This window comes from Leishmania mexicana, chromosome 30 (genome assembly GCF_000234665.1).
Source record: "Leishmania mexicana MHOM/GT/2001/U1103 complete genome, chromosome 30".
NCBI lineage: Eukaryota > Euglenozoa > Kinetoplastea > Trypanosomatida > Trypanosomatidae > Leishmania > Leishmania mexicana.
In genome coordinates, this window is record NC_018334.1 from 772,721 (window position 1) to 784,080 (window position 11,360).

General features: G+C 59.2%; 5 protein-coding genes across 5 annotated transcripts; all 5 read right to left on the reverse strand.

The window, feature by feature from the left end:
• LMXM_30_1650 (conserved hypothetical protein) lies at positions 1–1,392 on the reverse strand (the record flags this gene model as incomplete). Its single annotated transcript, XM_003877636.1, has 1 exon — positions 1–1,392. A coding segment is annotated over one exon (1,392 nt), but the record flags the coding sequence as incomplete, so codon positions are not given.
• A 516-nt stretch (positions 1,393–1,908) lies between these two features.
• On the reverse strand, positions 1,909–2,469 carry LMXM_30_1660 (conserved hypothetical protein; the record flags this gene model as incomplete). Its single annotated transcript, XM_003877637.1, has 1 exon — positions 1,909–2,469. One exon carries the CDS (start codon positions 2,467–2,469, stop codon positions 1,909–1,911), a length of 561 nt encoding a protein of 186 aa, XP_003877686.1.
• A 1,184-nt stretch (positions 2,470–3,653) lies between these two features.
• LMXM_30_1670 (conserved hypothetical protein) lies at positions 3,654–4,502 on the reverse strand (the record flags this gene model as incomplete). The annotated part of the gene is made up of 1 exon (XM_003877638.1): positions 3,654–4,502. One exon carries the CDS (start codon positions 4,500–4,502, stop codon positions 3,654–3,656), a length of 849 nt encoding a protein of 282 aa, XP_003877687.1.
• A 1,077-nt stretch (positions 4,503–5,579) lies between these two features.
• Positions 5,580–6,407, reverse strand: LMXM_30_1680 (conserved hypothetical protein; the record flags this gene model as incomplete). The annotated part of the gene is made up of 1 exon (XM_003877639.1): positions 5,580–6,407. The coding sequence occupies one exon, from the start codon at positions 6,405–6,407 to the stop codon at positions 5,580–5,582; it is 828 nt and encodes a 275-aa protein (XP_003877688.1).
• Positions 6,408–7,017: 610 nt separating this feature from the next.
• LMXM_30_1690 (conserved hypothetical protein) lies at positions 7,018–11,280 on the reverse strand (the record flags this gene model as incomplete). Its single annotated transcript, XM_003877640.1, has 1 exon — positions 7,018–11,280. One exon carries the CDS (start codon positions 11,278–11,280, stop codon positions 7,018–7,020), a length of 4,263 nt encoding a protein of 1,420 aa, XP_003877689.1.
• Positions 11,281–11,360: the final 80 nt, after the last annotated feature.

Here is an 11,360-nt window from a genome sequence, read left to right on the forward strand (position 1 = left end):
ATACACTATCGTGGGCGATGCGGGCTGGCTGCGGCGCGACTCGATTTCATGGCAGAAATTCTTGTGCTTGTCCCAGTCCGCCTTTTGGCACTCGGGGGAGCAGTAAAACGTGACGTCGCAGCCGCTGCACTTGAGGAGGTCTTTCGTGGTACCGGGGCAGGATGGGTTTGCACACTTCATGTCGGCCTGCTTCCCAACAAACACGTCGCGGCTGTGCACGGCGAGGTGATACTCAGGGGCGCTGAGGGCGAGAAACACGGTCAGGATGTGCTCCTTGAGAGTGTAGAGCACCTGCAGAACATCCTCGCAGTCCAGGCGACTGTAGGCAGTCTCAGCAGAGGAGAGGGCCTCGTTCAAGGTGGGAACTAGGTTACACAGAAGCCGGATTTCCTTCACCTCGCTCTTGACCCACAGTAGTGCCAGGACGATGCGGTCCAAGGTAAACGTCTTCGCGCTCGGCAAGTCCGCGATGTTGCTCTGCGGGGACGAGATGGACTCGATATTGTCGAGGGCGTCGAACAGGGCTGTGCGGCAGTAGAAGAGCCTCCCGTTATGGACGAGGTGGCCAATGTCGTCCAGGTGCGGGTTCTCCATGAAATCCTTGCAGAAGTTGTGCAGGAACTTGGAGGTGGTGTCGTGCATGCGTGCGTCCTTCGCGTTGACCGCGGCGATCATAACGCAGTCGAGCACCTTGATCTTCTCCATGTCGCGCAGGAAGACCGTCGGACCGGTGCGCAGCTTTGCGTAGCAAGGGCATCCGTCGCAGCACACAAAGGTGTTGAAGAGCAGTTTGCCGTTCGACGAGTACGGCGACACGCCGTTGCGAGTGTTGACGGTGAAGAAAAGAAACTTGATGGAGTCCATGAGGCGGCGAAAGGCCTCGGCGGAGGCCATGCTCTTGCGCAGAGAGCACACACACTCCGTCACGTGCCCGGCAGCCGCGATGAGGGTCTCCGAGTTCTCGGACTTTGTCTTCTGCGCCGCTGCCTGAAAGCGTGTGCAGTGCTGGTCCAGGAGGTTGAGCAAAGCATTTTTTTCGCTGGGGTTCGACACGGTGAACTTGGCCGTCATGCACACAATCCGAAAGACATCGTGGGCCTCGCCGAAGACACCAGTCATGTTGCGGAACGTCTCGTGAGTGGCCACACGATTGTAGATGAACGTCACCGCCTTTTCGAGGAACGGGTCCTCGTGGAGCACTGTGTGCGCCATCAGGCAGTCCATCAGCCGAGTCGCCACGGCAACGCGCTTCGATGGGGAGATGTTATCCATGTAGTCATCAAACCACTCCATCCGCATCTCTCGAAACGGGTAGCGCAAGACGGAGTCGTGGTTCACCGGCGGGCGGTCATCTCCTGTTTCGGGGGAGGAGTCGCGTGACTCGTCAGTCATGGTGCACGCAGGAATACAACGAGGGAGAAAGAAGCACGGGAGAAACCGGTGACGAGGGTATTGGGTGTCGCACTGCCTGAGTATCTGTGAGTGACTAGGGCACGGATGTGAGGAGATGTGGCGAGGGAGGTTTGTGTGTGTGTGGGGGGGGAGGGGAGGGATTTCGCTAGGTTCATTGCATACAGCGGCGGCACGTATGCGAAGGGAGTTGCATGAATAGAGCGGAAGACTGGAACGCCGTGGATGATGCGCTGCACCGTGTCAGATATCTACGCCAAAGACATGTGCGACGCGCATCCGGTGCCGTCACACAACAACAACAAAAATGAATGAAGGGTGAGAATCAGATGCGACCGCGAGGGGTGCGTCATCCAGGATACGGCGCTGGATCAATCACCTATCTGTTGCGTGCTCACTTTGCGCGAGGATGAATTCTACTTGGCTGATCAGAGTGTCCACCACCAGATGTTGGCATGTCAGAGCAGGGTTAACGCTTGTCTTCACAGACACGAAGTGCTAGGTAAAGTTCGCATACCACAGGGCTTCCTCGGCCTGTCCGCGAAGGTATGAGTCGAGCAGGTGCCGCTCCGACTCCTCCAGCTTGTCGCGGACGTCGTTCAGGTCAAACCCCTTCTTGGCAGCAGCGAAGATGATGCGCAGGTAGCGAAGCTGATAGAGCCGGAACAGCTGCGCGGCAAGTCGGTTGCCTTCGGCGCTCATGTGGCCGCTCGATGTGGGGTTGCTCAGAAGCCGGCAGAGCTGCAGCCCGGCTTGGTAGAAGTACGGTGACTTGCGATGAAGGCTGGGGGCAAGTGGGTCCGTCTTAAACTCGCGAAACGTGGCGAGGGAGAACGTGTGAGGTGCATGAACACTGACGTACCCCTCAGTGCGAAGGGCCGTCGCAGCCCACAAAGGGAGGGTTGCCACACAGCCCGCTGCCACCTCAGAAACTGTTTCGCCTTCGTGGGTGCGAACGGTGAGATCCTTGCCCATGCTGAAAGACGGGACGGTGAATGCGACAGCGACAGGCTCCTCGCAGGCCCCAATGTCGTCTAAATCAAAGTAGCTGCGGATCATTGGTGCGCGCAGGATCGAAAGGGTGCGGTGAAGGTAACCAAGAAGCGACGAAGCGTTTGACGAGGGGCGCGTGCGCGTCTTTCGGAAAGGGCAGCGCGTATGCCCAGATTTGCGTCGTATTTTCTGTGTGCAAATGGCGCAGCTGGGCTGTGGGCCACGCAAGGTGTGAGTCTATAGACACCGCCCCCCCAGTGGAGAGGGCAAGATGTCGGCGATATCGTTCTGATGGGATGCGATTACTCGCAGCGGTCAGGCGGTCCACCAGAGCCTTGGCAGGTGAGCTGACTGGGGTGCGCGAGGAACGGACATAGGGGGTAGAGGTGAGGGGAGAGGAGCCGTGAGGATGCTTGTGGCGACTCAAGACCTGATAAGCGCCAGTGTGTGCCCAGTAACAGAGCGTTGGAGGCTTTCTGGGGAGCTAGGGCAGAACAGAGAAACGATTAGCACGCACGTCATCAGGCACCACTGCTTCAGACGCCCGCAGGGGGACAGAAAGGCATGCGGAGAGAAAAAAAGACCACACACACACACACGCATGACTGTCGATCGCAGTATTGTTGCCACTGCCGCGCGTTGCAATGCTGAAGCGAATGCGCGGGGGAGTATCGGTCAGCTTCATGTTTGGAAGGCAGACATATCCGTACAGAGACGAAGCACACACACACACACGTACACGTACACATGCATCATCATGAACAACGTAAGCAAGTACAAGAAGGAGAGAGGGAGAGAGGGCGGGCGGGATGCCGCATCATATGAGTGCGTAATGGACAGGGTGGAGGGGAAAGAGGCGAGGACAAAAGGAGAGGTGGCACTGTACATCTACAAAGTGGACGAAAAGGAGCGAACGAGGGGGGAGGGGGAGGGGGAGGGGGTGAGGTGAGGTCGCACCAGCAACAGGATGTCCTTCCCACGGCTTGACGCATCGAGCCACATACCACCGCGAAGGGCAAGAGAGGGACGGAGAAGGAGCAACATAACACGAAAAAAGAAACCACGCCGCTCGCTTCGGCCACCATGACGCGTGCAGTGGCTTGGGACGGAGGCGTGAGATCCGCTGGCGCCTCCGCCGTGATTCGATGCAGCAAAAGGAATGCGACCGGTGAGGCCATCGGTGCTGCCTTCTCCCCCTCCTGTCTTTTCTGACATCTGGTCACCCTTGGGCCGTGGGGTGCAACGTTACATCACTCCTGGTCCTGGGCAGCATAGTACTCACGCTGGCGCTGGAGGTGCTCCTGGCGGTGCAGGATGCGACGCAGCAGATCCATGTTCGTCTGGTTGAGCGGGCGGTCCACAATGTTCTTCACGTCACGCAGAAGGTCCTGTAGTTCTACATCGGATATCTGCGCAAGCAGCCGGCGGCGTGCTGCGTCTTGGTGGATCTTCTTGTACCAGTCCGCCGTGCCGTTACGGTGGATACCGGCCAGCTCATCGACGTCCTCCTCTACACGCATGCGCTGCTGGTGCTCCTCAAGAATGAGTGCCTCCAAATCCTCCAGCTTCTGTGGAGATGCACTGCTCACGTCGCTGAGGTCGTCGCCGTCCACAGGGCAGTACGCACGGGAGGTGGACTTGAAGGCAAGATTGCCGAACGTGTCACACTTGCCCGTCGCTGCGGTGTTCTTATCCAGGACCGTGTGGGGCCCCCGCCGCCATCCGTACTGGTCGCCGCTGTGGTGGCAGCACCCCAAACTCAGTGCAGCGCTCTTCTTGATGCACCCAGTGCCGCAGCGATAGGTAGAAGAGCGCAGCTGACCCTCCTTCAGTCGCCAGCTACCAGGGTGCGCTGCTACGCGAGGCACGCACGGGCAGCCTCCAGTGGCTGCGTAGTAGTTGTTGGTACGCGGAATCGTGAGAAGCTTGTAGTTGGGGAGTGTATCGTCATGACCGTAGCAGCGGCATTTGTGGTAGCAATGAGGGTCCGCGGCAGCACCAGTGCCGTTCCCCATGCTGTCTGCCGGGCGTGCCTTCTGCGACGACTTCTTGACCGAGGTGCCCTTCACCGAAGGCAGCGTACCGGCGGTGATGCTCATCAGTGCGTGTTGAGAAGAGTTGTGAAGAGAGTGGTGGTTTGTGCGGTCAGTGTGCAGTGATGCGATGCGTTGCACACGGAGCTGCGAAAGCGAAAGTGAATGCACCAGGCAACTGGGGACAGGAGGCCAGGCGGAGATCAAAAAAGAAAGAGGTTGACGAGGGGGAGGCGTAAGGGAGAGAGAATGGAAGAGGCAGCAAAGCCGTGGAGGGGGGGGGGAGGCAGTGGGATCAGCGTAGGAAAGCGGTGTGCACGCGACACACACGGAGAGGACAAGGAGCGCCTTCATGAGCGAGGGTGAGAGCATGTGCGTGGCGCTCTCTCCTGGGGCGAGTTCTGGGATCAAGAGAACCAGGGATAACTAAAAGGAAGGTGGGCACCCTTTGGCGGGGGCTGGAGCCTGATGCAAAGATGCGACTGCACGTACTTGTTGAGGTGTGTGCGTGTACAGGTGCAGGCGGAAGTCTTTTGGGCTTCCAGGTAATACACAGAAGATGCGGCTCTGAGGCGGGTGCAGGAGAGGTGGGCAGAGAGGAGGCGCCTTTCGACGTAGCACGTCTAGCGGGATCACGCACGCACACACACACACATTATGGCGTGATGCAGGAGGCAGGACACATATTGCGAGCCAAAAGTAAGTCAATCTACAAACGAAAAGGCGTCTTGAGCCGCTCCGTGGGGGGCCGTTGAGGGGGTGCGCACGCGACTTTGACTCGGGAGCCTAGGGCGAGCACAAGAAGGCACAGCAAAGCATAATACATGAGATCAACAGCGGGAGAGAGAAGACCGGGCGAAAGGGAGTGGCGGGGGGACGGACTGACGGTCAGGCAGAGAAAGAGAGAAAGGAGTGAGGGTGAATTGTTGTCCGCATTAAACGTGCACAGAACAACATGGGCGGGGGGGCGGGGTACAGTACAGGTGACAAAACAGGTGATGTTTCGGCATGTGTGAGCAAGCTTGTCGCGGCGCAGCAGGTGCTTTTCTGCTGGACACGGGTGGGAGAGGGAGGAGGGGGAAGACTCATTGCACAGACCTGCTGAGCCACAGCAGAACAAAACACCATGCCAACATATGCCCATCACTTTTTGCGCTGCATGGCCTCCGCCATCTTCTGAATGCGCTCCTGTAGACGGAGCCGGCTCAACCGATCCTCCTCCTCCACGAGGTAGTGTAGACGAATGATGTTGTACTTGGAGCCGACAGGCTGGTCTGCCACGTACTCCAGTTCGTCCATGATCTCGCGGTATTGCTCTCCGAGGGTGAGGACGGTGTCCGGGTCACGCGATGTGGAGTCGAGACCACCGCGCATGCTGCCCGCCGCCCGCTGACTTGCTTCGTAGTCTTCGCCGTGATGGGTGCCCATGAGGCCCATATCCGCCTCGAGCGCCGCTAGCTTCCCTTCTGCATCCATACGGGCAAGCATCTCATCCCGCAGGACACCACGCAAGAAGTTTTTGCGGTCCTGCGCGCGCTCCTCGCGTTTGGCCTCGGCACACGCCTTGCGAGATGCTCCAAGTTGTGCCCTCGTGCTCAGAGTGGCGGGGCCACGCTGGGCCGCCGTGCCGCCGTAGTTGCGCGAGTTGGGAAAGGCGGTGCGGATGCTTGTTGCCGGGTCGCGGCCGTTCCCGTCGACGTCCGCGGTCGTGTGAACCGTGTGTGGGCCATCCGCGGCACGAAAGGTCAGCTTGGGCATGGCGGATGCGTCTGCTCCGCGGCCTGAGCAGTACAGTCCATTTTTTTCCGCGCCGCACGTGCCAGGGCAGGGGCACCCGCCATTTGGGGCGTAATATCCTTGCAGCGTACGTGGGTTGCTGATATCGTGGCGGTAGTTGGGAAGCTGCGTATTGTGACCGTAGCACTCGCACTGGTGGTACGATCCGTGCTGGCAGGTGGGGGCTGAGGGCATGTCTCCTGCTTGTACTATAGCGGGGCGGAGGTGTATATGATGCTGTCGGTAGGGGAATGGAACGTGGGGGACTGGTGAGGAGTGAGTTGATGCGACGATGTAAAGATCACAGCGCAAGTGGACGACACCATATACAGGGTAAGGCGAGAAATGGTAAAGTGAAAGGCAAAGTGTGGATGCATGGGGCACCGTCGGAAGCGAGAAAGGGGGTGTGAGGGATGACGCACATACAGCGCAGAGCACAGAAACTGTGGTTGCACATCTCCAGAGTAGGGCCGTCACCAAGAGGCACCACCAGAACCTTTTTTCACGCACGTACGTGTCCTCCGTAACTTCAAACAACAACAACAGAGAAGCTGTAGTGCTGTTGTGGACAGAGGGTGAGGTGGTGCACGCACGCATTCGGCGACGGTAATTGCAAACGGCCATGTCACGAGTTACCCGCGCCTTAAACCAGAGATCCCCCCCGCCCCAGGCAATGGAGCCCAGATTTGAATGATTCTTACTCGTGCGTTACAGTGACTAATAAGGGAAAACAGTGGACCACAGACGGAGAGCTGCAAGCCAGCGACGTGTCCTTCTTTCGTCCACACTGCATTGCTCTCCCTTGTCACAGTCGCTCCAGGTGACCCAGCTCGGAGAGCTGCGCCTGGGTCAGTGAGAGTGCTTTCCCTTTCGCAGCCTGCACAAGTGCGCGCGCGACAGGTCGCCACAGCTCCAGAAGGGACCCCCAGAAGAGGGCAGACGCCGACGCAGGGGGACCAGCAAGCGTCAGCTGCTTCTTCGCCTCAAACACACATCGCGTCCACCACAAAATCGTCTTGGTGGTCTCCTTTCCATGCGAGCGCAGAAATGAGCACAAAGCGTCCTGAGGAAGCGGTTGTACCGCCTCCTGCCACAGGCGGCCGAGGCACCACAGCACGTGGGCAGCTTCGCTGATACCGCTCAGGTCTCCGTCCGAGGCATCTGGAGCGTACTCCTGTATACGAGTGTTGGCGGCCACCGAAAACGTAGCAGAGATGGTGGCGAAGGGAAGAGGGCACACAGGTGCCAGTGCGCCAGAATCGGTGTGCGAACGACCAGCGTCGCATACCAGCACTGCCAAACCGCAGGCAGCGGTGGTCATGTTCAGCCTCATGTTGGACATGACGGTGGCTCTCTTGTCTTGTAGAAGGGCCAAGAGATGGTTCAGGGTGTGCAGACAATGCGAGTGCAGCTCTGCGGTGGACTCCAATCCGCGAATGTCGAACACTGAGCGTGGGCCGCGTTCGCCTTCGCATGTGGGCTGCGCACCACTCGCGGCGCTGCGTCTCATCTGCCAGTGCTGCTGGTCCCAAAGACTCAAGAGAGACCCCAAACACAGCCATGCATCGGAGGCTGCAGCGTTGTGGGCCGAGACAAAGCGGAAGTGCGCTGCGTACTCTGCACTCCGTGTCACAGACAAAGGCGTGTTGGAGGGAAGCACCTCGCGCATGCACAACCCAAAGAGATCTCTTCCAAGAGAGTCGGAAAGACATCTTGGGGTGCTCACCAGCCCAGTGTCGGGCGCTACAGCCACATCAAGAGGCCGAAAAAGGGAAGAGCGGTACGCGACGAGGAAGACACAGTCGTAAACGATGGCGAAGCAGGCTCGGCGCACGTCACCGAACTCATCGGACAGACAGAGCGCTTCATCTTCGACAGCACCGTCTGCAGTCACACTGTTTGGCCTTGCCGAGACATGGGTTGGATGATCTGCCAGTGACTGACATGCGGCCACAAGAGCCATGCAACGGTTTGGGAGTGCCTCAGCACCACTGCAGCTACTGGGCGCGCCATCACATCCGATGCCGCTGGCGGCGGGAGGGAGGAGCATCGACGTTGCAAGCGCCATCACACGCGCATCCATGGCCCTGAAAGCCCCACCATCTTCTTTCGGCCGTAGGTGCAGCTCCAGAAGTGCGTCACGATCTATGACACCATCGCACACGCAGCTCACAAGATCGAGGCTCACCATGCACATATCTGTCATGTCCACAACCCCACTTGCGCTGTCAGCAGTTGGCAAGTGATCGGAGTGTGCGCGACGGGTGAGATAGTGAGCATAGAGGTCGAGCATGTGATGTGCCACTTGGAGGATCCACGGTACGACCATTTCCAGTGCATCACCATCCATCGCACTCGTCACATCCGCCATAGACGTCAGGAGCGTCGCCATCTCCAGCATCGGAGAGGCATTGTCGGAAAGGGAAGAGCCGCGGAGGAGTGTCGCGTAGTGCTGGGCCAGCGCCTCCAAAACCTGCGCGGTGACGAAACGAGTCGAGTACGATGCCACGGAGTGGGTGCCATCTGCCTGGCTTGCAGACAAGGAATCCACAAATGGTGCTGTTCGCCAGAGTGAGGGCAGTGCTTCACTGAAGAGGTGGTACACAGCTTGCCGGACGCTCCACTGGAAGGACGGGAGGTGTGAAGAAACAACACGCAACACCTCCACAACGGCGCAAAGGTCCGTCGTGGCGCCGAAGGACTGGCAAAAGACGCGCGCACGTTTGCAGCGGTCACTGTGCGAAAGATGACCAGGTGCATCGCCGCCTTCGTCACTGACATCCATATCGCCACAGCTGCTGCTGGTGCTGCCCAGAGATTCTTCCTCGAAGTCCGATGCATCACCGCCGTTCACGGCACTGCGCATCAGCTGCTCCATCACCTTCAGGCATGAGGTAAGCGCGGAGTTGAGGGTCTTGACACATTCCACTTGAGCGGCTTTACTCACCTCCGTGGTCAGGCGACCGAGGACAAGGCCAAGCAGTTTTTCCAGGCCACCGACTGCAAGCATCACCGTGTGGGTACGCTCTTCAATACCTGACCTGCTTCGAGTCACGTGATCAGCGCTGGAAGTGTGCTGCCATGCGTCCAGTAAGCCAACCACCAGCCTTCCAAGATACCTCATAGCCTGAATGCGCACAAAGAATGGAGCGCGAGTGCCAAAGCCCTCTTGTGTTGGCGGGGTGAGGAGGCTCAAGATAGACTGCACTTGGGCTGCAAGATTTTGCTCGAGCAGCTCAGGGGTTGTTGCAGCGAGGGAGGCGCTGACTTCGTCGTCGGCGAGGATACCATCGAGGAACTCGTTGCTCACAAACAAGGCGGACTCTGCGGCGCAGGCTGCAGGGAGACTTGTAAGCGGAGAGATTGTTGCAGGGCGCACGACTAAAGGTGCAACCGCCATCATCCACTCCTGGTTGCAGGAGAGACCAGCTGCACACCAGGCTACGGCCTGCCGTAATGTCCCGTTGTCCGGTAGCGTGACTTCCAGCGCGTCTGCAAGTAAGGTGTCATCCTGTTTGTCACACCTCACTGGCATCACTACTGCGGACGCGTTCCGCGTTTCCTCTACGGATTCGGGGGCAACCGAAGCCCATTCATCGCAAGTTTTCCGCGTGTGACTGCCGCGAGGCTCTCGGCGCCGCCCGGGGGCGGACTTCACCAGAAAATCTGCGGCGCTGTCCGGTTGGTGTGTTGTGTGTTCCTCTAGCGCATCAGCTACGGATGGTGGAAGCGTAGCTGCATCTACCAGCATGCTGTAGAGGCAGGAGATGTAGCCATCTGTTGGTGCAGTCACCGTCGAGGGATGAGCCGAGAACGCGGCAAGGCGGCTCGAAGGTGCGCTGAGATGCGCACACTCTGTATTCATCCACTCCGTCACGTAGTTTATGCAGGCCAAGACGGCGGCGTGAACGCTATCTGACTCACCAGCACCGTCGTACTGGAGCTCAGCAAGGCACGCCGCATGGCAGAAGTTCGCAAGCAGAGGAGTTGCCGTGGTGTGAAAGGCGCTGTGAAGGGGATGGACAGCATCGAGAGCGACGGCGTCGGCCATGTACCGCATGCCAACCGCCACGAAAGGAGCGGCAGACACAAGAACCTCGCGCAGGAAAGCTACGTCAGCCCACTGACCGTCCAAAGGCTCCAGATGCCCCAGTATATGACGGAGGAGGAGGCCCTGAGCGGCGATTTGAACATTGCCAACTGCAGTGCCCACGGTGCGCAGTGCCCGCATAGAAGGACCTTCATCCGAGTCGGTGCTGCTGCTGTCCGCACCAGGCAGAAGACCAGAATCCATGCAGGCCTGGAAAGCAGTGAGAGTCTCCTCCAGCCACAACGCATTGAAACGCGCTGCAGGCCCGCTCGCGGCCTGCTCCATCTCCATCTCCCTTTCGAGAAGTTGCAGCAGCTGGGTGAATAGGGAGCAGAGGGCCAAGCTCTCGGCTGGTTGGCTGCCCAACCGTTCACGCAGGACCTTCGACGTGGAAAGGGGCGCCTCGCATATCGCGCGCAGCAATGCAGCGCACAGGGCCCCACGCTGAGCTGTGTGCCAGCGACCGCCTTGAAATGCGTTGTTCACGATGAGCGTGCCCGGATCTGTGCGTTGGAGGAGAGAGGATATAATGCGGGACCAGACTGCAGTGGCGGTTGCCGCCAGGCTTGTGTGAGCCAGCTCACTTAGCAGGCAGGCGACGAGATTCGCTGTGGCGCGCTGTAGTGGTGGTGCCGTGGTCGCCGACGATAGAGAGGATGAGCCCCCGAGAGCAGCGTCAAAGAGGACCTCCGCCATGGACTGCGCCGCCGTTTCTGGGTCATCCCCTGCAGCGCTGAGATAGAGTGGCAGGCGGTCGCCGCAGCGCAGTAGCTGGCGGGCCACGGTAGTGGCAGAGAGCCGAACAGTGACAGAGGCTGCCGCATCACAGACTACAGCGATTGTGGACACTAATGCAGATGGGTAGTCCGACAGGGCTTGGAGCTGTTCTAGGTTCGAGGCCTGGACCAATGGGTCTGGGTTCGTGAAGCTCTCCAAGAAGCGATGCAGGTGCTCCTGGTCCACTTCTGTCCACTGCATACTTCGTCTGCAGAGGCGGCGTGTGAAGGGGAGCGGAGGGGCGGGGGGACGTTGCGACGGAAGGGGCTCGAGAGGAGGCA